The 27,659-nt window shown below is 38.5% G+C and overlaps 4 protein-coding genes across 8 annotated transcripts; all 4 read right to left on the minus strand.

Moving 5' to 3' along the window:
- Positions 1-10,261: 10,261 nt before the first annotated feature.
- On the minus strand, positions 10,262-16,887 carry LOC100122894 (transportin-1). 3 transcript variants are annotated; one of them, XM_008216597.3, is made up of 13 exons: positions 16,654-16,884; positions 15,738-15,813; positions 15,129-15,657; positions 14,458-15,047; positions 14,035-14,346; positions 13,706-13,943; positions 13,314-13,603; positions 13,128-13,226; positions 12,960-13,055; positions 11,932-12,007; positions 10,893-11,067; positions 10,678-10,804; positions 10,262-10,572 (listed from the first exon to the last, which is right to left on the minus strand). In XM_008216597.3, the coding sequence occupies exons 1-12, from the start codon at positions 16,756-16,758 to the stop codon at positions 10,697-10,699; spliced, it is 2,694 nt and encodes an 897-aa protein (XP_008214819.2). In that variant the 5' UTR covers positions 16,759-16,884; the 3' UTR covers positions 10,262-10,572; positions 10,678-10,696. The 3 variants fall into 3 exon arrangements, 2 of the variants coding, with proteins under 2 accessions (XP_008214819.2, XP_001606501.4); XM_001606451.5 differs by having other exon boundaries at positions 10,262-10,575; positions 16,654-16,883; XR_004344882.1 differs by lacking the exon at positions 11,932-12,007 and having other exon boundaries at positions 10,262-10,575; positions 16,654-16,887.
- Positions 16,888-17,649: 762 nt separating this feature from the next.
- On the minus strand, positions 17,650-20,420 carry LOC100122882 (F-box/WD repeat-containing protein 9). Of its 2 annotated transcripts, XM_008216595.3 has the most exons (8): positions 20,126-20,420; positions 19,905-20,039; positions 19,409-19,568; positions 19,197-19,342; positions 18,884-19,110; positions 18,470-18,719; positions 18,118-18,393; positions 17,650-17,988 (listed from the first exon to the last, which is right to left on the minus strand). In XM_008216595.3, exons 2-8 carry the CDS (start codon positions 19,986-19,988, stop codon positions 17,902-17,904), a joined length of 1,230 nt encoding a protein of 409 aa, XP_008214817.1. In that variant the 5' UTR covers positions 19,989-20,039; positions 20,126-20,420; the 3' UTR covers positions 17,650-17,901. The 2 variants fall into 2 exon arrangements, with proteins under 2 accessions (XP_008214817.1, XP_001606491.1); XM_001606441.5 differs by having other exon boundaries at positions 19,905-20,420.
- A 193-nt stretch (positions 20,421-20,613) lies between these two features.
- On the minus strand, positions 20,614-24,857 carry LOC103317747 (solute carrier family 52, riboflavin transporter, member 3-A-like). The gene has a single exon (XM_032599311.1). The coding sequence runs from the start codon at positions 22,814-22,816 to the stop codon at positions 21,383-21,385; it is 1,434 nt and encodes a 477-aa protein (XP_032455202.1). The 5' UTR covers positions 22,817-24,857; the 3' UTR covers positions 20,614-21,382.
- On the minus strand, positions 20,614-26,804 carry LOC100122857 (solute carrier family 52, riboflavin transporter, member 3-A). 2 transcript variants are annotated; one of them, XR_004344883.1, is made up of 3 exons: positions 25,231-26,804; positions 22,915-25,152; positions 20,614-22,841 (listed from the first exon to the last, which is right to left on the minus strand). XR_004344883.1 is itself a non-coding variant. In XM_001606414.6 (2 exons), the coding sequence occupies exons 1-2, from the start codon at positions 25,440-25,442 to the stop codon at positions 24,075-24,077; spliced, it is 1,290 nt and encodes a 429-aa protein (XP_001606464.1). In that variant the 5' UTR covers positions 25,443-26,804; the 3' UTR covers positions 20,614-24,074. The 2 variants fall into 2 exon arrangements, 1 of the variants encoding a protein (XP_001606464.1); XM_001606414.6 differs by having other exon boundaries at positions 20,614-25,152.
- Positions 26,805-27,659: the final 855 nt, after the last annotated feature.

Here is a 27,659-nt window from a genome sequence, read left to right on the forward strand (position 1 = left end):
ATATATATATATATATATATATATATATATATATATATATATATATATATATATAGGTTCGCTTGTTGAGGAAATCGGTTGAGTACGTGTGATAATTAAATTTGTCTTATATTATGAAAAATCTCAAAATTATAACGTTACACGATCATCATTGTGATAGATATGCTCGCGATTATCGGTAGTGTAAATACACTTTAGGCTTATATCGTATATACTGTATAACAAACGACACTAGTTACTTCCACACTATGCGTATAGATTTGTAGAAAATTATTTAAGTTCCTCCAAGCACTTCTCGGACGGTTGTCGGCAATTTGTTTTCAGTTATGTCTATACATCGGCGCAATCAAAAGCTTATTGATATTGTACTCAATGTAGCACGACAGACGCGTAATCGGCTGGAAGATTTGTAAAAACCAAAGATAGTGTGTACGAGCTGTGTGTATGTGTGTGCGTGTGTGTGTATAAATACGTGTACGAATCGACGTCGCGCCGATGAAGGGTGACGTGCTTTTTCGCTGCAGGAAAATAAAAAGGTACGAGCGTATACGTAAAACGAGCTTTCGGGAGATTGAGACATCCCTCGACGAGCGAACGATCGGTTACGCGCTACTCATTATAAATATATTATATACCACGTAAAAGTGTACTGTGATGAAGACGACTGTATCGCATATGAGATATACGTGTGTGAGTGAAGTCGATATTCCACTCTGATATATGATGACAAAGAAACATTCTTCGGTTACTTTCGTCTCTGTAGCTTTTAGATATATGATATAATACCGACGCGTTGGATATACGAGATGTATAAAAAAAAAAAAAGATAGAAACTTTCCAGTGTTTAGAGTACGAGTGTCTGTGGACATTTCTTTTTGAGTTTGATATTATGGTCTTCCGTTTAAGCGTTACTTACGCGTGTAAAAATTATGTATACGCAGTCGTGATGTAACTTGACTCGGTTTTTGTTTTCTTCGAGTGTGAATTTTATAACGATTATAATGAGCCTATGGAAGGGGATAATAATTCGATTCCGAAAAAGCAATACCGTAAGGGTGATTCGATTTATTGTTTTATTTTAAAAGGTGCGTGAGTTATGGAAAAACTGTCAATGGCTAATATTGCATACCTTGTAAATGAAAAATATGTAACTATCTACTGATAACAATAAATCCAAATTGTCTTGTCGAATCAAATAAAGAGTGTAGTTATAACAAATTTCCAGTGTCTCGTGTGCTTTATTCAAATAATCAATTCTTACAAATGTACCCGCTATATAAGCTACGGTACAAATCTATACTTTTTCAGCTTCGCCTTTTATCATTCGCGCAAGATTGGTAACATGTATTTCTTCGCTAACTTCTTAGCGTTCGACACGTTTTCGCCATTCATTTGAAACATCATATACTCCAGGCACTGCCTTTTCAAAAACGGTATGTTGTAACTATTCGCTGCTTCGTAAAGTACATACATATGTTTCCTCATTAAGTCATCCTGTTTTCCAGTCACATATAAGAACGCAGCAGTTCATCCAGTATAATCCACTTGCGTTCTCGATTCGACAGCTGGTTGTTCGATTTAATTTTGCTTATTATCGAATTTTTCATCGATTGCACCGATAACGTAGCACTTGTACCACATCTGCGTAGACCACAGCATACGCGTAAGAGCTTGAGATTAGTCCTTCTGACTGTCGTCGACGTACTGCCCTTTTCAGTCTTGAGTCTCTTGGTCGGCGGTTCTTCGGAGAGCTGCGCGCCGAAATGTTTGGTGTGCAGATAACCGTTCGGGGCTGAAGAGAAAGTCAAGGTTTTCGTGGTTTTCTCTGCCCCGTGTGAGAATAAGGGTATGCGGAAGGACGAGTCGCGGCTGTTGTCCGAGGACTCGACCAAAGCACTGCAAACGACTTCGTATCTGTAGATGTGATCTTGGGTTTTGTCGGACTGCAGCATGAGCGTGATTACGAAAAGCCAAACTTAAAGTCTAGTCGTAACTCATTAAATCGTCATTGTCGTCGTATTCAGAGTTACGTCTTTGGTTTCCTCGAATACAATATTCTTTTCTGTGATCTGCGCAACTTTCTGTAACAGTAGACGTCACCTGCGCCATATCGTCGAAAAGTACTAACTGATGCAAAACGGGCCTTACTCATCCGCTCTAATCTAATCGCATATAGTTTATCGCGACGAGATAAAGCTAATCTACTGCGTATTTTTCGAGTATTCGAAAAGTCGCGGAATCGTATTTTCAGTGCGTATTATCTATACATATGTACACATTGTGTAGCAGAGAATCGAGATCGAAGTCGGAGCAGCTGCGGAGTTTGCCGTTGCAATAAGGAGAAAGTACACAGCTCGTCAGTGCCCGCCGTGATTTCCGAACAAACACGTTGATTCGCGAGGAGCCGGCAAACCGACAAAAGGACGTCTTTTTCAATCTCTATATTGTGTATACAGATATATCGAAGCGAATCGAGTGCCTAGAGGTATAGAGTATAGAGTATATATATATATAAGCTGTTTGGTCCAAGTAACGAGTTGGCAGCTCATCTTAACTTATTAATTTCATTCAGTGCATTGCCTTCTTCACTCGCGTAAGAAATTTCATTCGAAATCTAATCATTTCAAATTATTACCCAAACACGAGAATCGATGACTCCCGGCGAGTCATCGTTCAAACTTCGAAAACATCCTCTATAACCCGAGTAAAAACAAATCCAGCAAAGTCCAGCACTTACACATACACACACAGCGTAGATAGAATCTCAACTCTCTTTCGCGCTTTCCTTTTTTTTTTTTCCTCGCGACGGGGATGATTCAGAGCCGGCAAACTGGACGATGGGCGGCTCCCCCCCCCCTGTACAGAAGCTTCGCGCGCTCGGGGCGCTAATGCAATAACGCGGCGGGCGCGGATAAATCAAGCGAGAGGAGTAGTAGCGTCGTCCTGCAGCAGCAACAACACGGCCGGTAATCGCGTTACACCGTCATCCGGCTATCCTCGATCCCCGGGGGTACCGTTATGCTGTCCCGCTCTCGCGACATTAATCCTCTGAGCTCCGCGAGCGCGAATTACTAACGACCGGCTATAGGTATATAGGCTGTATGCTAGTGCTGCTGTATACTTTTGCGCGGTCTTTCAATCTATAGGGGGCTCGAACTGTTTTACCGACCGTACGGTGGAGAGAAAGGAATTTTTTAATGGATCGTGATATTTTTCGTGGTGGTTGCACGTGTCCTTCGATGAATTATGCACTTAGTAATGATATGTCCTGTTTGATTGCCGTTAAATTCGCACGAAAAACAATCAGCATCCAAGAGAACGTTAGCATTATCATTCCTGCCGAGAAGTGAATCTCCGAGTTGAAAAAGGCTCTCCCCATTTTATTTGCCTCTCTCTGGCGAAAGGTCGGTCGGGGCAATCCTGCGGGACGGCTGAATAAAATAAAGATATCCCGAGCTTGTTTGGGATAATTCCTACGGCTGTAGCGAAGGGTACGGGGGCCGCTTTAATCCCGACTTTTAAGAAGGCCTCTTTTTTTCTTTCTCGTCTCCCGCGGCTGCAAATTGCCTCTCGTTTCTCCGACGGACACCGGCCTCCTTAATAATAACTCTTCCGCTCATCTCCGCTCCCGACTTATCGACCGAGTAACAGCGTAACTCTGGCTCATCCCCCTAACAGTAATATCGTAGGGAGGGCGTTTAGAGACGATGACTCAACTTTTTTTTTCAATCGCGCGTTTTAGATACAAGGGATGCTGCCTGTAACTGCGAAATAATAACTCCGAAGCGCGAGTCATCAATTATCACGAGTGTTGGTGCAGGAACAGTGAATGTATACATGCTATATAAAGGGAGTGTAATTGTCGGTTCCGTCGGTGGTTTTGCCGGCTGCTGATGCGGGTATAAGAACCGTATACCCCGTTGCTCGAGCTCTCCCGCAGACATATTTATACGCGTTATGCCTTCGCAATGTCGAGATTGATACTCTGGGGGGTCGCGACGGTGTTTTTTGCTTTAATGAGCGTTGAATAGTTTGTTCTGTTTTATCGACCTGCAGTCATCGAGTATACTTGTTAACTTAACTAAACGCTTCCGGCTAATGACCGACAATTAATCATACATCACTCGCGATTTTTAACGGTACTAGCGGGAATATAAGCGCACACATCTATGCACTACGAAGTAGCCACGCGGTGAAGGAGGGGGTGTCAGAAGGAGAGGCTCTCGCGCGCGCGAGCCGCTACAGCCCCGCCAGATATATCATCGCCTGGCAGTTATGTGTGTCATGAATTTTAGATTATCCTCGGATTAGATTAAGGGGCGGAGAGAGAGTGAGAGAGAGAGAGAGAGAGTGGGATCGGCCCCCTGGACCAAATCAGTCCAGCAGCAGCAGCCGTGTATACTATATCTATACGTTGCACGTAGTTCCGAGCGCGAGCTATATCAGTCGTAAATCAGTCCGCGGAAGAGACGCCGCCGCTTCTTCCGTGATCCTCATGCAAACTGCACGGATGCGATACAATATGGATGCTAAGGTGAGCCGATGGAAGGATGAAGGTCTAGAAACGATGATTTTTCAAAAAGACGCACAACAACCGATCCGAAAATCGTTAAGCCCGCAGAGGACACTCAACGCCAACTTTCGACAAGGCGATCCAGTTTATAGATAAAGTCCCGTATAGCATCTCCTCTAAGCCCATAAAAAGTGGGATTCGCCGAGCGAGACGAGGAGGCGAGGAAAAATAAGGAAGGCTTCTCTCGGTTGCGCAGCTGCTACGGCAAACGAGGAGCTAAACGCTGTTTCCGCCCCTGGGCAGAGCCGATGTCGAATCAATTCCCGTAATAGTGTCGGGGGCTCTCGCGAACTCCTACACTCGTCCACCAACAGCGCCAGCTTCTTCCTTATACTACCCCATCGAGATCGGGTAAAAACTGCTCAGCCGGGTTACGGGCCATTACCGCACCTGTCCCTCAACTCTCTCTCTCTCTCTCTCTCTCTCCCTTCTTCTCCAAGCTCTAATGAAGAGAAGCAATCACTTAGAGAGCCGGCTCGTTTTCGCGAATACGCTTATAGCCCCTCGCCTATCCGGATGTATATTCGCGCGACGACTTCCTCTTGATGCTGCTGTTAGTTCGTAGATGATCGTTCTGAGACGCTTTTTTTCGAGTGGATTTTCGTCGCGTTATTCGAGTACGGGAGACGTGGAGGGCACATTGAAAACGACGTTTGTTTACTGTCAAGAATGTTTCTTTTTTATTTGTTGTGTCATTTTTTTTTTTTTTTTTTTTTTAGAAACAAAAGTATTTCGTTGCGTTAAATTAACATTTTGAACCCTTGAACAAATAGCTCCTGACAAAAATATTTTCTGGCTTTTAAATAGTGTATGTATCATCTCGTCTGAGAAAAATATGCTTTTAATTTAAAACTGGCACAATTTTCATAATATCCAGTTCACTCGGAAAACCTATGCAAGTACCTTTTATCGTAATACTCATTCCATTCGCGTGAACAATACACCGTTGCGGACACGCAAACTTTTTTAGTTTTGTTTCTTACTTTTAGTATTACTTAATTTTTTTTGTTATTCTTTTTTTTTCTAGAAAATGAACGTTTTACGACTTTCTTCTTTTTTTCATTTATTATTTTTCAATTTCTTCCTACAATTTTACAAATCCTAAGCACTTTTTTTTAAGAAGAAAAAAAAGGGTACTTTCAGAAGCTTGAAAGAGTTCGTGTTCGTTCGACAACACGAAATTCAAAAATAATAATAATAATAATAATTACAATATATAAGTATAATAATAATAATAACGACTGATTAAATTCAATTTTCCAATTGTCTAAGGGTTTGTATCTTGACAAACTCCGCATTCTCTCTTTCTCTTGACACTTCGATCAACCGTCGCTTTATTTCTCTTTTCGAAATTGACATCGAGATCGCACTTGTTATCAGATATCACTAACAATTCAAAGAGGTGCTCGAAGAAAAAGAAATAATTCATTATTAACTTGTCTAAGATTGAGTGGTAAACGCTGAACAGAGCGGAGCATTAACCAGAGCTTGCGAGATTTTCGTAATCGACTACTACATGTATAAAGAATCAGATACTTTATAAAAACAGAGATAGACGGATGCTAGGGATGAAAAAAAGGACTCGAGAGACGCAGACACTCAAATTTTGGCTTTTCGTCAACGACGCCAATGGAAACGACTATGCTCAGTACACACAGGGATGGGGAGTCATCAGGTACTAGGAACAGCCCTGAGTTCTCGTTACCCGAAGAGTCACAGCGAAGCGACACGTTTATAAATATACAACGTTATATAAAAAAAAAGAAAGCAAAGACTTTTTGTATTTTTTTGCCTCGTCTCTATATAAATCCTTAGTTTACGCTCTACATGTGTCATGTTAAAAAGGAAGTAAAAAAATATTTTAAAAAATGACGTTAAACTTAAATCACAGAAAGACGATTGTCGTCTTCGAAAAACGAGAACCCGTTCCACGCGCTGCCTGCACGAAAGTTACCATTAAGATAATACACACCGTATATAATAATTACAATAATATAGCATTAATTAAGAAATATTATGTTAATAGTTATTTAACCATGTGTATGGCTCAGTCTATTACGCTAGTCTCATGCAACAACAACAATAATAAAAATACAACAATATATTTACTCGTGTGCTAGTCGCTTAATTGTTTATACACTCCATTGGTACTTTGAATCATCACTCTTCCACTATTTAATTCCTTGTTTGCTACTGAATACACATCGCGGCATGTGTCTTTATTTCTCTCTTTACTTTTGCAAAATTAATTTACCCGACGATATTGCAGTCAATTAACATACGCTCTCCCATTATTTCAACACTTATTCTCGCACTCACCAAATACATATAGCAAAAGGCAAAAAATCTCGAAAAAATTTTTTTCATGCTTTCGACAAAGCAATTAATCTCGCATACCATTCCCCCGTGAACCATAATATTTTTAATATTCAATATTATCTATGTATAAATAGAGGATTTTACAGTATTTTCACATTCATCTTCAAAAATTTACATTTTCCTTGACTGAGTTTTACATACGAGCCCGTCTCGCATCGACAGAAAGCCACATGTTAGGTTACTTTTATTTTCAATACTACGACATTCCCCCGTCGGAATGAAAAATTGTTCCTCGATGGAAATGCAAAAAATTTTATTCCTCGACAATATAACATCATGTATTTACACTTGACACGTATGAAAAAATATTAAGAATTTTCACATCGTTTATCTAGATTGTTTTTAGCATATTAAACGTTTTTTGTTCTTCCCGTCGTGTTATATCGTAAAAAATTTCATGGCAACCTGAGAACAACGACTCCGCGAGAAACATCATTACATTCATTATTTTAATATTATACGATTAAATTAATAAACGTCGAAAGTTTTCTTTTATTACAATCGGACTTAGGAACTATATGTGAAAAGTATGTATAATACAAAATCGATGCAAAATCGATTGTCACTGACCCGCGCGCGTCTATTCGAAAATGCAAAAAGAGAACAATAATAATATTTCGAAATCACACTACGCCTCTATACAAATCGCGTAATACATATGGCAGAAAGCGATCGAGCTTTGATGATTCGACAACTGTGCGATATATTAGAGTTACTTTTATATACACGTAATAATAACATCGTTATTGTTTTATTTTCAAAGAAAAACAAGAATAAACGAATCACCGTTAACACCGTGCGTACAAAGAGATTGTGTTGGTTTTTCATTGCCTTCGAGCTATATTATTATATGAAAACATGTGGCTTTACAAGTACGACGTGTACTGGCTCTTAAGTAATATAAAAAGTAGTAATATCACAAAAATTTGGTGCAGACAGGGCTAGGAAAGGACCAGTTTTAAAAAAGAGGGAACATTCATTGGAGTTTCTGACAATCGCAAATTGCCAAAAATTTGAACAATGGATTAAGATGGGAGTATTTCCGATACATTCGTTTCCTTTTGAGCTCGTCTCTGTCTCTCGTGATAATCATTACTATGAGAAAAGAAAACAGTCAACTGTACAAGTCTTGTAACAAAATTATAAGCGACTTTACTCGATGTGCGCGTTAGATTTGATATTTTGCTTCAAACGAATAAAAAAAATAAATCAACTTTTACATTCAAAAATTATTGCTAATTTTCGATAAAAATTAATTATGTATAATAGACGCGTACTAGAACATAAGAGTACATAGTTTAACAAACGTTAAGTACTCGTTTATAAAGCAAGCCATAGTAAATAAAAAACTGCATTTATCCAATATTGTATCTCGCTTGCTCCAGCTAGTGATTCCTGTCAGCTAATTAAATTTATTCAACTTTTAGTTTTATTCGCAACAATGACTTATCGACAGCCAGAGTTTTACGCAAAGAATCTTACGCTAACCATGGCTTTTCATTACTTATAATCAATGGTATGATGTAGAGAAATACAAAGTAAACGCATTCATCCCGTTGATAAAAGTTCTATGGAAATGTCTTGCCCCCAAGGTTTTTCACAACTTTCTCCAGTATCATTATTTCTGCATTTTTTTTGTATCTTTTGTTTTTTTTCTCAACAACAGTTTGAAGAGTCGACGCAACGCCGAAGTCGCGCCTACAGTAACGTGTGCTTATTTTTTCATTGCTCCGAGACTCACCAACAGACGGTTGGAATGATATACAGATTAATTGGTAGCTCGTTTTCTCTCTACGTGAGTCCAAAACAATATAGATTGATGTCGCGCAATTAAAAAGATAGCGAGTTTCATAGATTTCACGTCATAGCTCAGACCGACTCTGCGAAAATATATGCATTTATTACTGATTGGGCTTCACACGATTTATACAAATAAATTGCCAAATCCATCACTCACAAACAAATTTGATTAAAAATGTTACTTATATTTACAATAATACAATTTGTATTCACAGTAATAAAGAAAGAAGAAAAAATAAAATAAAAATAAAATAATGTACAATGTATATAGAGAGGAAAAGAATAACAATCGCACATAGTGGTCTGCTGCGTAAAAGATCATCACTCCTGGACTTATTTCGAAAAAATTTGTTTCCATTATAGATTATTATAGTAAAGAATTGCGCGTAACCTAGTATCACAATAAGTTGGGTGACAATTTTCAGTGCAGAATGAATGGAATGGCACTTCATGCGTGTCGAAGTTTTAACGTATAAAAAATATACATTCTTCGTAAAGAAAAATACAGAATCAAGAGAAAAAAAAAGATTAGTTGTACACTGCAGAATTTCCATAACGTAACATATTGTTCGCGAAACGTAATAATTATAAATCCATTTGTTTCGAAGACAAGCTGGTTGCGCAGTTTCATCGTAAAAAATTGTTCCATGATAGTTGATTATTGGACATTCGATCGCACAGTTTTTTTTTGTGAGCTTGATAACGTGAGATCTATGCGTACTAGCGAGCTAACGAAGCTTATTTCGGGGTACCGAAGCTAGGCTAAATTTTTGGGTGCCAGCAATTCTTTCCGTTATTTCTTCTTACTTCGCCTTGATATACTTTTTTTGGGATTTTCACTTTTTTCTTTTTTTCATTACAATGAGGGTTCAAACACTTGACAGTGTTTCAGCTCTAATTCGAGTGGTTTTAATAGCGCGTTTGCTATTACAATAATTGTGGTAATATTTTTCAACTGCAATTTCGAATATACGTTCTTCTAATTTAAAGAAAAAACAATGATACTCAAAGCCACACGCGTATAAGAGAGAAAAGGAAAGGAAAGTATTCAGTTAATTTTGCAATAAAAACGTAAAACCACTCATATTTGTACAATATTAAAATAAAAGTTATTTAATGATGAAATTTGTGCAACTCAATAAATGTTTGTCTTATATTATATTGTAAAAATTATAAACTAGGTGGCTATTGTAATCACTTCTACAAACGTAAAGTCATTATCAAAGGGTATAGTGGTAGTAATTAAAAAAACGTATACTCAAATTCAGTCGTGTGTCCACATTCAAGGTATCTATCGAAAGATTTTTTGTTTAGTTTTACTCAAAGCTGTGTCAATAGCGATACCTTTTACATATAAAGTGGTCAAACGTCCACAAAGAAAAACCCACCCTTCCCACCCTCCCTCCCATCCCTCCCTTCCCACCCGTTTTTCTTCTCGGCCATTTTAAGTGCTTTTGTTTTTGCTTTACTCATAGTTATTCTTGTGTCGTTTAATAATCTTCATTTTGCTCTGCTATATTTCGTTTACTATCTCGAAGTGTTCGCGGCTTTACTTTTTTTTTTTGTTACCATTAACTTGATTTTACCCCTTGCTCACGTTGCTCTCTGTCAATGCCTAATTGTCGCTGTAGTCTACGGCGCACGCGCAGATTTTTCTCTTGTCCCCAGGAGGGCCCGACGACGAGTTCGCCGGCACGGTGACCATGACTCGATAACGACGACGATGTTGATGAGAAGAGGCCGTGGTTTCACCCACCCACCCTGATCACCCATATTTTTGATCCCCGCCCAACCCCGTTCGGCCTGTCCCATAAAGCGGCCTTCTGGAACAAACGTATCTCATATAATTGTTGAACTTTTTCTCCAGCGCCGACGTTAATTCAATGCTGTATATACTCAGTTAGTAATTGAGAATATCGACTCACCATTTGCAGGCGGGGTTGTTCAAACGCCGTACATATTTTGAAGTCGCTCACTAAGCTGTGGTGGAAACTGGTCTGAGAATCGCCTCCAGTTTTCAGCGCCAACTTGGTTTTTGAATCCGTGCAATATCTACGAAGTTTTAAACAAAATCATCAATTATGAACAAAAGTATAAATTTATCATCACGAAGTATGCAGTTGATAAGATCGAGTGTTACCTTTTGGAACATATCCCTAAGATCGTCTCGGGGTGTTGCCCAGGATGCAACGGCGTCACAGAAGAATATGAAGTCCTGAACGACTCCACCTGGATTGACAGCAATCATCTGACACATACCTCGGAAAGCCGAATCTTTTTCTTCATTGTCACGGATGTTTCTCAACGAAGTACACCTGTTAATTGCGATTAATTTATATAGAACTAGATTGTTAAGCGGCATGAAAAATTTGAAGAATTTGAAGTTATTGCTTTATTATTATTATAAAACTTTATTTCAAAAACATATTATTAAAAAAGACGAAGCTAAATGTGCTAGTTTTGTAAAAAATTGTAAAATTTCTTCACTTATCCTATCGATTAAAATTAGTCTTTTAAAAATTTTAGAACCATAAAAAATGTATAATAATACATTATTTAAATGTGCTCAATGAATATGAAGAGTAACCATTTAACATATCATTTTATCTGCCCATAATTCACATATAAGATTGGCATCTTTGATTCCATAGTTGCTGCCATGGAATGTAAAAGGTTGGGTTTACATTTATTTCTAACGTCAAACGTATTTGTTTCCTATTCGTCAGTGTCAGACAATGAAAACATAGTGGCGAAAACTTTGAACAAAGTATACTAACGTTACAACACCAAACAAAAACTTAATTAAATAATCGAAAAAACAAACTCCCATAATTTACCTCGCCTTAAAGAATAACAAATGTAAACCTACCTAACTTTGGACCTTATTTCAATACCTTTTTATACTTACGGAGCGACAAATGGAGATTTCAAATAAATATTTAAACTGAAGATAAATTAAGTTTGGATCTTTGAAAATTTAATCAAGCATCACTTATAATGTAAAGAGTTCAATTTTATAATAGCTGTTGCAAGTATTTTCAAATTTACGTTGTAAATGGTCGTTAATTTTCAAAGAATCCAATTCAAAATACTTAAAAATTAAGAATAATATGTTTGAATAAAGTGCTAATAATAAAAAATAGAATAGAAGTAATAGAATAATAAAGAAATTTACACACCACTGTCGGACAAACTGCTGTAACATGGGGGCGACGTCGTGGGGACACACATAACCTAGGCGACCGATCGTTATGGCTACGGTTTCATTTCATTTCGGTAAGTAGGCAAGTGAAGTGTAGTGAAGTGACCGGAAACACAAACAATAAGACAAACTGATAGCGAACCAACAGTGAACTCAGGCGAATATATGCTGTTTATAACTTTAATTAATACGCAATTAATTTAACCATAATCAATTAATGTTAACAATCAATACACAATGTAAACACAGGTGAACATATGAGATACCAACAGTTAACATAGGCAATACCGTGCTTAAATTGTAGCTGCTGAAAATAATAATGAAAATTAGGTAGCAGCGTGCGAGCCCATGATTTACAAATGATCATGACAACGAATTGGCAAAGCACATTTGAGCAGCAGACTAGTACAAACAAAATTTTCAAACAGAGTGCAAGATTATGTTTTGCAATTAAGATAAACTTGAAAAACTGCTCGAATGTACTCGAATGACGTGATTTCTAAATAATAATAATTAAATTAATTTGTCATTGCGAAAATAAAAACTTTGTGTTTTTATGCTGGTTTAGGATAATTCCTTGTTACTGCATGGATGTTAGCTACGCTAAACGAACATGTTCAGCCATCAGGCGATCGCACACCACTAAATACATCATAAAAAAGTGATATTTTACGTTTATCTCGTGCATACATTTTAACGATAATTCCGACGTCTATCCCGCCTTTATTGAAAACTCAAGAAAACGCATTAAAAATATAATTGTTAAAATTCATTTCCGAGTGTCGCCTAATTTTTGTTAAACCTAATTTGGGTCAGTACCTACACATTGTTACATATAAATTTAAATTAGTCTTGAGCTTGAACGAAAACTGAAAACATCTATGATTAGAGTAACGTAGGCATTGTTTTTAAATAAATTGTAAAAGTATAATTCCTTAAATAAAATAATTAGTAACTGAATAAAAATAATTGTAAAAGAGAATTCAAATAAAAAATATAACTCACCGGTATTTTCCAGAAGAGTCTTTGGTGTATTTGGTCGATTAATGATGTCAATCAGTTGTGTTAGAATCAGAGGAATATACGCGCTAGTGTCAGGTCCTGTGTAAAAATATTTGAAGAATTATTTTCCACGCGACTAATGTTTTAAGATGGTAATAAAATTTATCATACCAAGTTTGATTGAAATTTCTCCAATTGCCCACGTTGCATTATTGCAGACCGAGATATACTCCGGATTCAAGTTTTGACCAAGAATTGGCATAAAGTCCGCTTTAAAAAGAAAAAGTCGATTTAGATGAATATTTAGATAAAATCTTTGCTTTTAGATAAATGAAGGGAAAAAATGTAATAACTTACGTATACAGGGAAGTACGTGTTGAAAACAAGCTTTTGTCAAATCTCCTAAAAGTGCAAAACTACTCTGTCTAACTTCGGGCATATGATCCTGCATGCACTGGTACAGTAACTGCATTACATTGCTATTCACTACAAGGCGCTCCATGTGTCCATTTAAGCCTTCAGCTAGTCCACTAAGAAGATCTAGTGCTACTATCATGAAGTCTTTGTCTGGAGCTTCAAACTGATCTGGATTTTGAGTGTAGGCCACATGCCGATTTAAAGTTTGCTCTACTAATGATACACATCTCCTACAAATCAAAATCAAATATTAACAGATTGTAAATTATAACTTTAAATGAAATTGACGAATCTAACGATTATCAACTATCGACTATGACGTGTGTATGTACCTATAAACAGGTTCGCAATATGGCAAAAATCCAGATTGCAAAGCAGTAGCTACTGATGACAGACATTCTAAAAGAGGGAAAAGATCTTTGTCTTCGTCTTTCAAAACATTCCATTTGTTAATTAGAGGAGGCATAAGTAAATTGATGTAATCCGGTTTGTTGAGATGACGTCCAACCGAATCAGCGAGTGTACCAATTGCATCGTATAGAATCAACAGATTTTTGTGCTGATATTTTCCTTTAAAAATAAAAAATAAAAAATAGACATTTAATAACGATCGTAATCGTCATAGTTAAAGTGAATTGAAAACAGTTCTATTGATACTAACCAAAAGCAAATACAAGAGTTTCCAAGATAAAGCCAAGATAAGGTACTAATTCAGTGCAAGCTTCCTCTTCTAACGTTGCGAATGCCGAGCAGGCAGCCTCTTGAACACGTTTGTTGCCATCTAGTATTCTTTTTAAAAGTTCAGTCATCAATGGCTTTAGGTAAGTGTCGTGTGGCTGAGCACAAACCCAGTGGGCATATCGGCTGAGCGTCCAGCACGTGATAGAACGCACTAGTGCCTTTTTATCACCCAGAGAATTGATCAGATATGGAATCAGTTCTGGCAAATGTGGGATCATACCCGACATACAACCTTGAAAAAAAAAAAAATATATATATATATATATATATATATAGTAAATTTAAATACACGTAAACTAAATTTAATAGCCAAGTAAACTATTATCATGAAATGGTCAAATACCTTCAGCAATTGCTCCAAGAGCAAGAATGCCAGACTCCTTTATTTCCCAATCTTGATGGGACAGCGTCTCTTTTAAAATGGGTACCAAAACCGGCAATAGGTCCTCCTTAAAAACTCCAGCCAGCATATCAAGTGCAGCTGCAGAGCACTTTCTCAAATTCCAGTCGCTCAGAGAGGTGTCATCATCACCTCCATCTTCAGAATCAAGATCTTTATCATCGTAGCTGCCGTTCTCGTCGACGTGTTTGGTCGTAGCATGCGAATGATGCGTTTTAGATTTGTGGAATCGCGGTCTGATGTCCTCCTCTCTGTCTGGAATCATTTCATCTTCCTCCACATCTCCTTTAAGAAGTATAACGTCTAATTCAGCGTATTTCATTCCCTTTACAAGTACAGGGACCAATCTGGGTAAATGCGATGCAAGAACATCTCTGCAAAGTGGTTGTTCAGCTAATGATAGCCAAAATTCACAAGCTTCCAAAGCAACGGCGTCGTCCATATCTTGAGTTCTCATCAGCATGTATTCGACTATGTCATGCATATGAAGGAGTAATCTATCCATTCTCACTTCCAGCAGCATAACCAAGGCTCTGCAATTGACACGAAAATGCGTTAGGACTGAAAATAAAATATCGCAGTAAACTTCGTTTGACTAAGAAAAGACTATTTACCTGCAGACATTCTTTCTAACTTCAGGGTTATCGTCGGACGTAAGATAGAAGAGATTTTCAAGAAAACCATCCATGTGCATCATGAGAGCATGTGCACGGTTGATGATGAACTGATTGACACAGGCAATAGCGTGCGATCTGATTTTCGGCGACGAATGTCTGAAGAACTGCAAGAACTTTGGAATCAAGACATTCAACGGACGATTGGTGTTGTCCGTTTCTAGCTGTTCTGCCGAGTCTTCGCATATTTTTTGCAGGGCACCAAAAGCTCCCTCGCAGACATTGTAGTCCTGCGAGTCCAACATCTGACAAAGCGCTGGAAGCAGTTCTGGCCATGTTGTCAAGTCACCTTTCGATGTAATAGTTGTGATCAGAATTCCAACGGTTGCTCGAATCAGCGGAGAAGGATCCCCCACAGCCGACAGACATTCTTGCTTTATGAAGTCTGTGACCTCAGGATGAAACTTGTGGAAGTGCGCCTTGACGTTGTTCTTCAGTATAAGACCGCTCAAGGATCTTGTCGGTTCATCTGTTACAGCGAAAGAAACTCTATCAGTAAGCTCGAACAAAGCGAAGAAACAAAAAAGCATAAAACCAAAGCCAGCCTACCTTCTGTAGTCAATTTCGTCAAAACGAAGATGAGATAATTGTTGAAGTCTGGAAATTTGTTGAGCTCCTCCAATTTCTACACGACGCCGCGGCGAGTTAAGGAAAATAATGTTTTGTCTTGGCAAATAAACAAAAAAAAAGAAGAAATCGCCGCTCCCCCAATCGATGTGCGCGTCTATTACGCCGGGCTCCAGCGTTTTCCACCCACGAGTGCATATTTCGCGAGCGAATCCCTCTCTCTCTCTTGAGAGCAACGCTCGACACGCACGTACGGTACAGCCGGGGAAAGGAAATAAGCGCGAAAAAAAGGCACATTTCGCCACTCAGCGAAACAGCAAGAGAGAGAGAGAGAGAGAGAGAGAGAGAGATAGAGAAGCGGTTGGAGGACACGCGCGCACGAGAAGGATCGCAAGAGTTCACCTCGCAAAAGAGAGAGAGATATAGCATAGGTATATATAGGTACACGAGACACACACGCACGATTAAGCTTCGAAAGGAAGAAGCTGATGGAAAACGCACACGAGACGGAGCGAGTGACTCCCTTATCAGGTCTCGAGCGTTTGCATTATCGGCATAGCGGTACATATATACAAACAAAAAAAAGCCGAGAGCCCGCGCACGGCGGTAAACACAGAGAGAGAGAGAGAGAGAGAGAGAGAGGCACGACGGGGAGGGAAAAGAAAATAAAAATGGCGAGAGGTACGCGCCCCCGCGCGAAAAATGAGGAATCACGAGAGTGGCCGGGGTCGCGCGTGCGGATCGAAAAGCCACTAGGCATTGCACACACTATATACAGATATACGATATCCAGCACACACTCACTGCTCAGTTTCGGTGAAAAAGCTAGGCGAGACCAAAATTCGCCTCGAATCTACAAATACGCGCAGATTCTCGATATCAGCGTGAAAAAGGATACTTGTTGGACGGCGCGTTGAGTCTCGGTGTTGGGGCTTTGCGATTCCCGGAGCAGCGTCAGGATCTGCCGAAGTCCTTCCTCTTGCGGTTGCCACGCCATTTTCATCGTATTTTTCAAGAGCAGCACCGAGCGCAGCCAGCCGTCTCGACTCTGTCTGACCTCGCCGCAAGCGAACGGAAGTCCCCCACTATCAGCAGCACTACTGTGCAGTAAGCCGCCGCCGCCGCCGCCGCCGCGGCCGCTGATGCGCAAACCTGCTACGATTCGCGGCTGATAGTGCGCCGGTGCTACTGGCGCGGACTGGTGCATCGAGATCATCATGGTGGATGCCGTTGCTGCTGCCGGATCGGAAGATGGATTTTTCCGACGGGAGGTTATCGCGCCGCGCATAGTTTATTTATTTATTTTTTTTTTTATAGATGAAGCTTCGATGAATCGAGAGGGTATTTTTGAGGTATCGGAAACGTTGTTGCGCTTTTCTCGCAGGAGGAGAGATAAACTATTGTAATATGGTGACAGACAGTTGAACGGGGGGCGGTGCGTGATAGTAGCAGACGAGCAGTTCCGCTCGATAGGAGAGGTTGGCGGGAATTTTGAATGGCTGGGAGAGCGATGGCTAGTTATTGATTTTTTTGCTTGGCTTTTTCGCAGTTTTTCTCGCGTATGCTCTGTCTTGTCGCAGGCTATGGAGTTTATCGATTTCGCGTTTTTTACTTCGCGGAAAGTCGACGGCGATGAGAGACGAAGAACTTGTTTTCCGGTTCGCACACATACCATCGGAGCCGTTATTATGTACCGTTAATAACGGCGAGGCGTATATTGCGAACATGGAAGATCTTTTGTCCGCGGAACATTAACGACTATTATACCTACTGTTTTATTAACGTAGCTATAGCCTCGCACGCAATTAAACGAGTTCCGATGCCTCGTCAGCGCGAGTTATCGTATTAATGAATCTCAGGAGGCGGAAAATATAAATGATGAAAAAAAAAAACGTCGATAAAAAAAATATATTTGTAAGTATAATATATATATGGGTTTTAACAGTTTCAAGCGAGTGTAATACAAATAATATACGTACACCAAAAATTAATCAAAGTAATATCAAATATTTCCTTTCTTTTTTAATAAAAAACAATACAAATGCAAAATACATCAATTAATCGGCAAGTCTTATTATGCGCTTCATTTCTATTTTATTTTTCTTTCGCGGTAAATCATTAAAAACGTTACGTGAGTGTGTTAAACTCATGAACACTTTGTTCTGGCTTTTGGTCGCCAAATTTCAATAGCATCTGGGCCAGAAACGGCGAGTACCTCATTCTGATAATCAATCTATCAAGAAAAAATGAAAAACATTTATCAAATTCAGAGCAACGTAAAAATTAAGTGAAATTTTAAATAATACAAGTCAAGTTGAGAATACAGTAAGCTATTTATGCTCAAAGTCGATTTCATACTTACACTCGCTATTTCGCCGTTGCTGTAGTGCAAAGATGTCAGCGGTTGGGGAGGATCAGTGGGACTCGATATCTGTACAGTCCTGTCCAAGGAACTCGTAATTAAGCACCCAGAGTCGATATAAACGCCCGTAATACTTTTCTCATGCGCAGTCCTGTAACTCTTGACAGGCTCAAAGTTCTGCTTTGGATCTAAGACGTGGAGTTTAGCGGCGCTATCGCCAACGTAGACAATATCTTTCTGCATACACATACTCATAGGAAACGATTCTTTGGAAATCTGCAAAATTAAAATTTCATTTTTCCACGCTGTCTTGAAAGTTTAACGTAAATGTGAAAAATCGGAAAAAAATTACCGTTATAGATTTCATCGATCGCCCCGCCCTTTGGTCCCACACGTGCACAGTCTTATCTTCGCTAGCGGAAAGAATATAATTTGAATTCATTGCTATCCTAATGACAGCTCGGTTGTGAGGTTGACATTTGACAATTGGTGTATGACCGGCTCTCGAGTCGAAAACTAAAACGCTTTTACAATACGATCCTGTTGCAAACAGTTCCAATTCTGGGCACGATGTAACGCACAGTAAAGCACCAGAAACGATCCTGGAAAAGCAAAAGATCTATTCAGGAGATTATACATTATTCAAAGTATGAATTATACTTCTTAGTAAAAAAAATGAAGCAGAATGCCAAAACAAGTTCACAATTCAAATGCAGTGTTCAACTTGTTAAAGCTTGCATTGATTTCTAGAGCTTGGTTTGATTACATTTCATAGGTAGTCAAAGGTATCAGTCCTGTGCTGGTCAATGACCATGCTTTCACCGATCGATCCCAACTGCAACTGTAGATTGTGTCATTTATAGCTGTCAAATCCCAAATCCATCCATCGTGGGCATTAATGACTGACATACATGAATTCTGCTCTTCTTCCGATGACAGTTTGCAAAGCACTAGAGACCGATCCCTGCCACCGGATATACAAACAGTTCCTTTCTATAACATATTTAGGAAAAAAACGTTAGCAAAGGATTCTTTGAAATACAAATCACAGAAATGACAAATGAAAATGAATTTTTTACATGCATTAACAAAAGTCCATCGATGGTACTATAATGGATATTATTCAACCGTATTCGTTCCATCTGATCACTTGTATTCCTCCACAGCTTTGCCTGCCTTTCGATGGCGACGCACGACAATTTCCAAAACAATTCATCGTGATCAGCTAAAAGCAAAAATAAAAATAAATTAAAAACAAAAAATACTTTCGATAATTAATTTGTATACTCACCGGAGGGTAGGGTAGGATAATTGACGTTCGGCCAAATCTGACTGATCCTGACTCTCCATATCGAATCATCGTTCAAAATTTCGTGAAACTGCTTGCACGCCAAACTCAAGCCGTGAACCAGGCTCGAGGCATCCAGAAACGAGCAGATGTGCAGGAATACCTGCGAGCGGAAAATCAAATTCGAAATTGAAAAACAATAACAAACGATATATAACACCACGCGCGTTTATATCTATCTCATATCCGCGCACACAGAACTTTAAAAATGGCGTCCAACAGCTGATCAAATGTCACAGAGAGACAAACACACACACACGATCTCGAAAACAGGTCAAAAATATCGGGCGTCTATTTTTAGTCGCTCCAAATGCACACTCGCTTATGATTAACCTCGACATACTCCTTCTAAGCCGAAATTCGACGATTACGGCAAATCGGAGCGAGGAAAGCGAGAAAACTACACCTGCGCTCCGAAATAAAAATAATAAACACTCACTTCCACAGGGAGATCCTGAAGATTCAGCGGCTCATCTCCGTCCTCCGGAGAACAGTTGGAAACAAGCTGCTCTTCGTCGGACATCGTGGGTGTCGTGGTGTTGGAATCGTCGTTTTCGAGGCGAGCCGTCCGCGGCTAGCATTCGATCGAACGATTATTAAGACACTGATGCTTATTCCTTTCACTGATATGATCTACGTTGACTATACTACGGCACGCACTGCTATGCCACTGAGAGAAAACTCGCGCGTATACGATGCTTTCTTTCTTCCGCTCTCCCTTGTTGTTTTGATGCAACGGAGCCGCACTAAGTCAACGTCGGCCAGACGGACTGGAGTTGCTGCACGCGCATGACTCACGGCCGCGAGTTCATTCCTTTATGCAGCTGCTGAGGCTGCATCTACCTACTCTGATGTGAATTTCAGGGCCGGCAACCGCCCGAGCGTCGATCGCCTTGATTTCGTATTTTATATATGGGATATGCGAAGTGCGAGCATTGCTTCTTTTGGGCGAGTGATTGTTTTTTATTTTTATTTTTACACTGACTCTGCGCGCGGTGGGATTTATAAGAGAGGACGGAAGGACGAACGCGGATGGACTCGTTTATAGAGGGACGAGAATTGTAGGTATTTTATATGCGAACTTTTTTTTTTTTTTTTTTGGTTAAAATTTATCTATGTAGGAGGATTAAAATAATAACGATAACACGTTGGATTATAACGTAACAAATTCTATATTTGAAAAATTGTTCAACATCTTTAACATCTTGTGTACAACATTGGCTCATCGAGCATACTCATTTACAGTATTATAAGTATATATATATATATGGAATTGTTTTACGGGATATTTGATCCTAGTTTTGCAAGATTTCTAGAGACCAAACTTATCACATGCTGCAGTACAATTACGTACATTATGTACATACATGTGTTATACATGTCTTCGATTTTTGATCTTCAAATGCATTATTATCAGCTGATTTGAAATTTCTTATTAACACAAAAATACGCACGTACCAATCTGCAATACATTCACGTACATTAAATTCTTCTTCTCTCTTGGCATAATCATTCGATTAAAGTGTTCCTATTGCCTGAGTAATCAAAAATAGTTAATAGGCAGCAGTTTACGATATTGCACTTATTTACAAAATAATTTAATTTTAAATGTAAACTTTTGTCCATAACTCCATTAAGTTTTTTAAGATGCATGGTATTGAAATGTATAGGAACACTGGAAGCAAAATTAATTAGACCTGCAAAAGTGTAACAATTTAATTTGCTTTACGTTTTGTAAGTAAAAAGTCTTATGCGCTTGGAAGACAATTTTCAAAATTCAAAGAATTTATGTGAATGTATTTTACATAAATAAATTTTTAAGTTAATGCCACGCAGTGATGCAAACAATTTTCAACAACATTAATTTTCAACAATTTCGAAATCAAGTAAACTTAATTTTTAATATCAAAATTCTTTTTAACCACCACATGGTTTATGCTCTTGGAGCAAATTAGTGAAGGTAATTAGGACAAATGATAGTACTGCTCCACAGGCAGAGCCCACCTGCATAGCTACCCCAACATGAAACAATGTTTTCTCAGACTTTCTCCTAAATACTGATGTAATAATTAATTTAACGTAGGAAATGAATCCTATCAGTAATATCCATGATAAGATAACCAAAATTTTACCAAATTGAGAATCTTGCAATGGTGGATCTGGTGAAACCAAAGCAAGATATATAACATAACTACTTGCGATTAATATCACAATTGACAGACAGTTTATAACTTTTCTGCTATGCGGAAGATACCACAATGCTAAAAGACAGGCAGTGGGATTGGCGATTTGCGAAAGAGTTGCACTCAAGTGGTACGTCATATTTCCATACGACAAACAGGCATATGGTTGAAGGCCAGGTAGTAATCCATTTGCTAACAAACAAATAATGCTTAAAAGACTGTACAGATATACATTTCTCAATGTTAATTGATTATTACTTTGTCCATAATGAACATTTGAAATATCTCCAACATCAGTCTTTTTATATGTGTCAATGCAAACGTGACTTTCCATAACATCATTTTCAGATATCGAGCCCTCGGATAATACTGATACTTGTCTCTGACAATTACAATTCTTGGATTCATTGTTAACTGAATTATTGTCTGATGAACGAGATAAACTCTTTTCTTGTTTAATGTAAGAGAGATTTTCCAGAAGAAAAAAAGCAATTGAAGACAATAGTAAACACATGAAAAGAAATAAAAAGTAGTACTGAGGTGAAAATCTGGCTGAAGTATTCAACGAATCAGCGATGTTAGAGGTATCGTTACATTTAGGACTTTCATCAATACCTTGTATAAGGGCCACGATACTTGGCATAACTCCACTCAAACCTTCGCCAACAAAATACGATACTAGGTAGATTTCTTTAAAATTGCTAAGATACGGCATAAATAAAATAGAACTAGTGCAGCTTACAGCTGCTGTGAAAAAAGTCAATATGAACAAAGCTGTGCTGTGTTCTTTGCCAGCAATGCTGCTTGTCTTATCATATAGGAATGCCAAGAGCCCCATTACAAATGTTGCCATTCCCAGCATTCCTAAGATACAATGTGACTCATTAATTTCAAATGATGATTTACGTAATAAGCTATAAATAATTGGCGTAATATTAGCTACTTGAATAGTTACTACTAAATAGGCTGCCAATCCCCAGCTCTCTGGCGAAGAATTTACTAGTAGAGGAAGCTGAATGAAAATGCCATTGATACCAATCCAAGCAGAAATACCAAACATCATCACTAGAATGTGCACTACTGTTGATGGTTTTAAGTACCATGTTGGATTGGTTTGTGAATCAATTATTTGTTCCGTATTGACCATTCCTCCTATATGCTGTTGCATCAATTTTTCTTCTTCACATGGATATCTGTCACAGAGTGTATAATTGAAAATGTAGCTACGCTTTGCACAATAACTTTTAGACAGCCAAAATTACTCACATCGATGAGTTAGTGCCCTCTGGATTTGGTGAAGCTATAGTTTGTTCTTCTTCTACATGTGACATTTTCTTGTTTACTCAGATGATTAAAAGATTATCAAAATCCAACTCATACATTCCGAATAGTCAGCACCTACGATACACTCCTTAAGTACAAAGCTTAAGAATAAACCAACTCTTCATGGCAAGATAAAAGGAAATATGCATTCTAATTGCATCTGCAGATGGGCTTTTAGTGTGGTAGTGATTGCACAGACGTGAGCATAGTGGAATGAGCGGATGTCGCGTCAACACACGCAATTACTTTTATTGGTTATTTCTGTTTTTCTTTCACTGCATGCATTATCTCGTTTTCTTCAAGATAAAACTGAGCATGGTGGGGGATAAGCTTATGCAAAATGTACAATTCTTATCGGTATTGGCATTTGCGTTATAAATCTATCTTTAAGTACGCTCTCATTGGTTTAGCAAAAAGTAAGGAGAGAGGCTTTATGTAACAAAAGTCTTATCTATGAAATTAATGGACTACTGTGTAGGAGTGAGATAACTATGTAAAGCGGGTTTAAAGCTTTACAGATAAAATTGGTTGTGATTTTCGTTTTTTTTTTTGTAGTACTCGAAGACAGAGGAACTATTGTATTAAGTCAGTGATTAAAAATATTCAGACGAATTCAACAATTATCGCACCCAGTACCTTGTGCATTAAGACTATATGTGCATAAACCTAAACCATTTTAAGTAGAATTCATTAACCCATATTTGATCATCGAAATCAATCAGGAGAGTAATATACAAAATTAATTTGGAGCTTAAATCTATAAATATTCCAATCTACTTGTTACATAAATAACTGTAAAAATCAAATGCATTTTAGAAACAAAATTATTTTAGTTGGACAATACTCAACTATATTGAAATTTACATACTTCTATAATACTAGTAGACATTCTTTACATGTTTATACAATACATACAAACACCCAAAACCAATTAATTAATTTATATTTGAATGATACAATTTTGTAAACAAATGCAAGCATTGATTACTAATATGTGATTTTGAAAATATTTTAAAGCAATAAAAAAAATTGCATTTCAAGTATTACTTTTCATGTTTTGAGTACAAGTATTTATTTCAAAACCACATAGTGATTTTTAATAGTTAATGACCAGTCAATGCTTGACAAGGAGAGTAAGATTGGAATATTTCTTGTTTAACTAAAGTATAAGAAGTAATTGCTCCTACTAACGAACCAATTTGGGTAGCAACTCCTGTGTAATATAAACCCCTACCAGGGTCTGGTCGGAACAAAGTTGTGATTCCCATTTTTATAAACCCAATGAATCCGCATACTAAAATCCACAAAATTACCACGAGAAATTCTCCTAACCAAGAATGTTGTAAAGGTGGCGTAGGGGATTCTGCTGCCAAGTAAAAGACAAGACCTGACAGAATTAAAGTAAGAGCCATCAATCCAGATAATAGTTTGACCTTTGGATTTTTGATAACGAAACCAAGACACATTGCTAAAGGTCCAGCCATAGAAGCTAATGTCACTGTCAAGTGATAGGCCACATTACCATATGGTAAACACGAATACGATTGCAAACTCGGCAACATTCCATTTCCTAATATACAAACTACAGCCATCATACCTAACAAATAGAAATACGTCTGCTTTGACATTGCCCAGCCAGATGTCGTTTTATAACTTGGTGGAGCATTCATATCAGTAGGCAAAGTTTCAGTGCTACTTGGTAATTTGACTCTCTCTCCTCTGGCTACTTTAGTTTTGGTGAGGCTCACGAACGAGGCCAAACTCAGAAACAGCAAGCTGCCTAAGAAAATGAAGAATGCTCTTGAAGAAAACCTAGGCTCTGGATACTGTGTTTCGAATTTGATTTCTGAACCTGGTTTTGTAACATTAACGCATTCTGGATTTCCACCAACGCCTTGTATCAGTGCTACGATGCTTGGTAAAAATCCACTGAGTCCCTCTCCTACCAAGTAAGACACTAAATAGATTTCTCTGTAGTTTCTCATGTACGGCATGAACAGTACTGAACTTGTACAGCCAACAAACGACGAGATAAACATCAGACCTAACAAAGCTGTCGAATGATCGCTACCAAAAATATACGAGCTCTTGTCGTACAAAAAGGCTAGAACGAATATGGACAGTGAACCTGCACCGAGTAAGCCATATATCGTGTAATGGTCCTTAGTGTATGTGAAGTACCTAGAATAAAACAAGTGCATCAGTATTCGTTGCATTATCTCTGAAAAATCACTACTTTCAACACAACAAGGTACTCACTTTGTAGATAAAGTATATAAAATAGGGCCTAAGTTTGCGAATTGCACTATCATGACCATATGAGCAGGCAAACTCCATCCTTCAGGTGCTGTGTTGATCAGCAGTGGAAGTTGAACGTAAATACCATTGACTCCGACCCAGGATCCAACTCCGAACAGAAGGGCCAGTAGGTCCACGATTACTTTCCTGTTGCTTAATTTCTGTCCAAACATGTTGTCGCTCTTTTTAAGTACTTATCTCAGCAAACTTTGTACTCGGTCGATCAACTTTGCGATCTTAAGCACCGGGACTTATGTAATGAAAATTCTTCACAGTCTCGATATCGCGACGATTATTCGAAAAAAAATACAATAATCTCTCGACGCTGCCTTCGTCAGGAATCGAAAATTAACATTATTTATAAATTGTCAATATCTATATACGATTCACAATTTTCTATCCCGAGACATTTCGAGCTGCGCAGCTCTCTCGGCGCTCCAACTCGGCCAGCGAGGAGCGGACGACTGAGTGGGCTGTTCACCGATGGATGACGAAATCCTTCGACTATGCGCGCGGTGTTCTCTCCCCGCAATCGCGTTCGCTGATCTCAATTACTTTTCAATGACGGGAGAACGTCGCCGAGTGCGTGTAAGTATATAATGTAATAACCGATTCACTCTTTGAGGTTAGATTAACATATATCCCGTTCGATTTCTCTTCGATGCCACTGCTTACGAATACTCATGAAAAGTGCAAAGTACACTCGTCAGCGCGAGTCGGGTTAACCTCAATGGGGAAAACGAGTATCTATCTCTGACGCAAATGAGAGGATACAAGTTTTCGCGTTCGCGTCGTCGCACAGCAGACCGCCTCCGCGACATGAGAGACACGGACTCTGCAATTTTGCTGTACTTAGTACATTTGCACGTGCGTCTGCGCAGTTGTATATATATATATATTTCTAAGTGCATTCTTATCTATATAGGGTGTGCAGTGTGTTTATAGATATGAAATGTGCGCATGCGCTTCACTGTTGAACTTTGAGCCGTTGCTGATATTATTGGTCGATGATTATACATATATGTATAATTTGCAAGAAAATGTCGAGAATGTGATATAAGAAAAAGCGATAATTAAATAAATTGAATGGAATGTTGATTCGATCGACGGCTATATGCAGTGCAAAAATTCTCGCTTTAGCACCGCATTTTTCGCGATGAAAAAAAAGTTGAATTTCGTTCGATAGAATGTCTACGCAAACGTAATTCGATCGAGCCGTTTGTGGTGCAACGACTGCACAAGATCGTAATTCGAATACTTTCGCATTGAAATTAAAAATATAATCGTGCATACGTGTAAGAAAGTAATTAATTTCAATTACAGAAAAAGGAAACGTCGTTCGACGATAATTGATGACCCACTTGAGGATATAATTTAATCACCTACAGTTTCCTTATCTAGCTGTCATCGCAGTATTTTTAGGGAATATTTTTCACGCGCTTTTTTCAATCATTTCATCGTAATAAAACAATCAGACGCGTTCGAGCTTGAATTAAAAATTAAATAGCTATGAATCTTTATGAAGAAAAAAAAAAAAAAATCGTCGAGTCACGCTTGCAAACAGATGTGCGAATTGTCCTCGGCAAATATAGAAGCTTCTCTGTCATATCTATATTAACAAGTGAGTAAATTCTACTCCATCGATTTCCCATGCATATTCCTGTATATTAAGCGACGCACAGCTATATAAGCCAATCAATCATGTTATATTCGCGCGTCCGCGAATGTGTTATAGTGACGAATTTCAATTACGCGAATTTCGCCAGTCGAATAGCTCTCGATTGATTATATTACACGCGACAACGACGCGTGTGCATGTGTTGTATACAGCTCTTAATACGGCGATGTTACTTTGGCGGATCTCGAGGCGTCGAAACGAGATATCGTATATTCGTTAAATTAATACGTGTTATATATTGATAATTGGCGACGATAACAGTAGCTGATGGTGAAATATAGATACTCGTAATCATATACTGACTTCATTATAAATTATCGGGAAGTGATTATTTTTGTTTTTTTTCATTTTAAAGCTACCGAGTATATAAGTTATAAATAGTCCCAGAGAAGCATCCGAACTTTTCCTCGGACGATAACTTTTCTGATTGTGAAGGAACGTCGAGAGGAGAGCATCAGAGCTTTCCTCCCTCCCTCTCGATCGGAAAGTTCTCCTTCCTGGCCTAGTGCAACAAAGGGAAAACGACTTTCCTCCAAACTTATGTTTCTTCTCTGGGCTCCTCTCCTCGAGACTCGCCTTATTTACATTCTCTGCCCGACGACGCACAAAGGAGCCAAGCTGGAAATAGAGAATAAGATCTCGTCCTTTTCCTCGTTTATATACACATATATACCTGAAAACAATTTCCATTTCTATGCTCCACGGTCAGCTG

This window comes from Nasonia vitripennis, chromosome 4 (assembly GCF_009193385.2).
Source record: "Nasonia vitripennis strain AsymCx chromosome 4, Nvit_psr_1.1, whole genome shotgun sequence".
NCBI lineage: Eukaryota > Metazoa > Arthropoda > Insecta > Hymenoptera > Pteromalidae > Nasonia > Nasonia vitripennis.

Excerpts from the sequence above, each read along its gene's own strand:
- LOC100122894 (XM_008216597.3), bottom strand. The coding sequence starts at position 16,758 with ATGAAAATGGCGTGGCAACCGCAAGAGGAAGGACTTCGGCAGATCCTG. Across the intron at positions 12,008-12,959 it reads GACTCTTCTGGAAAATACCG|CCATAACGATCGGTCGCCTA; the intron begins GTGAGTTATATT and ends ATGAAACCGTAG. Across the intron at positions 10,805-10,892 it reads TTAGGGATATGTTCCAAAAG|ATATTGCACGGATTCAAAAA; the intron begins GTAACACTCGAT and ends AAAACTTCGTAG.
- LOC100122882 (XM_008216595.3), bottom strand. The coding sequence starts at position 19,988 with ATGTCCGACGAAGAGCAGCTTGTTTCCAACTGTTCTCCGGAGGACGGA. Across the intron at positions 19,111-19,196 it reads ATGGACTTTTGTTAATGCAT|AAAGGAACTGTTTGTATATC; the intron begins GTAAAAAATTCA and ends AATATGTTATAG. Across the intron at positions 17,989-18,117 it reads GCAACGGCGAAATAGCGAGT|ATTGATTATCAGAATGAGGT; the intron begins GTAAGTATGAAA and ends TTTTCTTGATAG.
- LOC103317747 (XM_032599311.1), bottom strand. The coding sequence starts at position 22,816 with ATGCAACAGCATATAGGAGGAATGGTCAATACGGAACAAATAATTGAT.
- LOC100122857 (XM_001606414.6), bottom strand. The coding sequence starts at position 25,442 with ATGTTTGGACAGAAATTAAGCAACAGGAAAGTAATCGTGGACCTACTG. Across the intron at positions 25,153-25,230 it reads TTATATACTTTATCTACAAA|GTACTTCACATACACTAAGG; the intron begins GTGAGTACCTTG and ends GTTTTATTCTAG.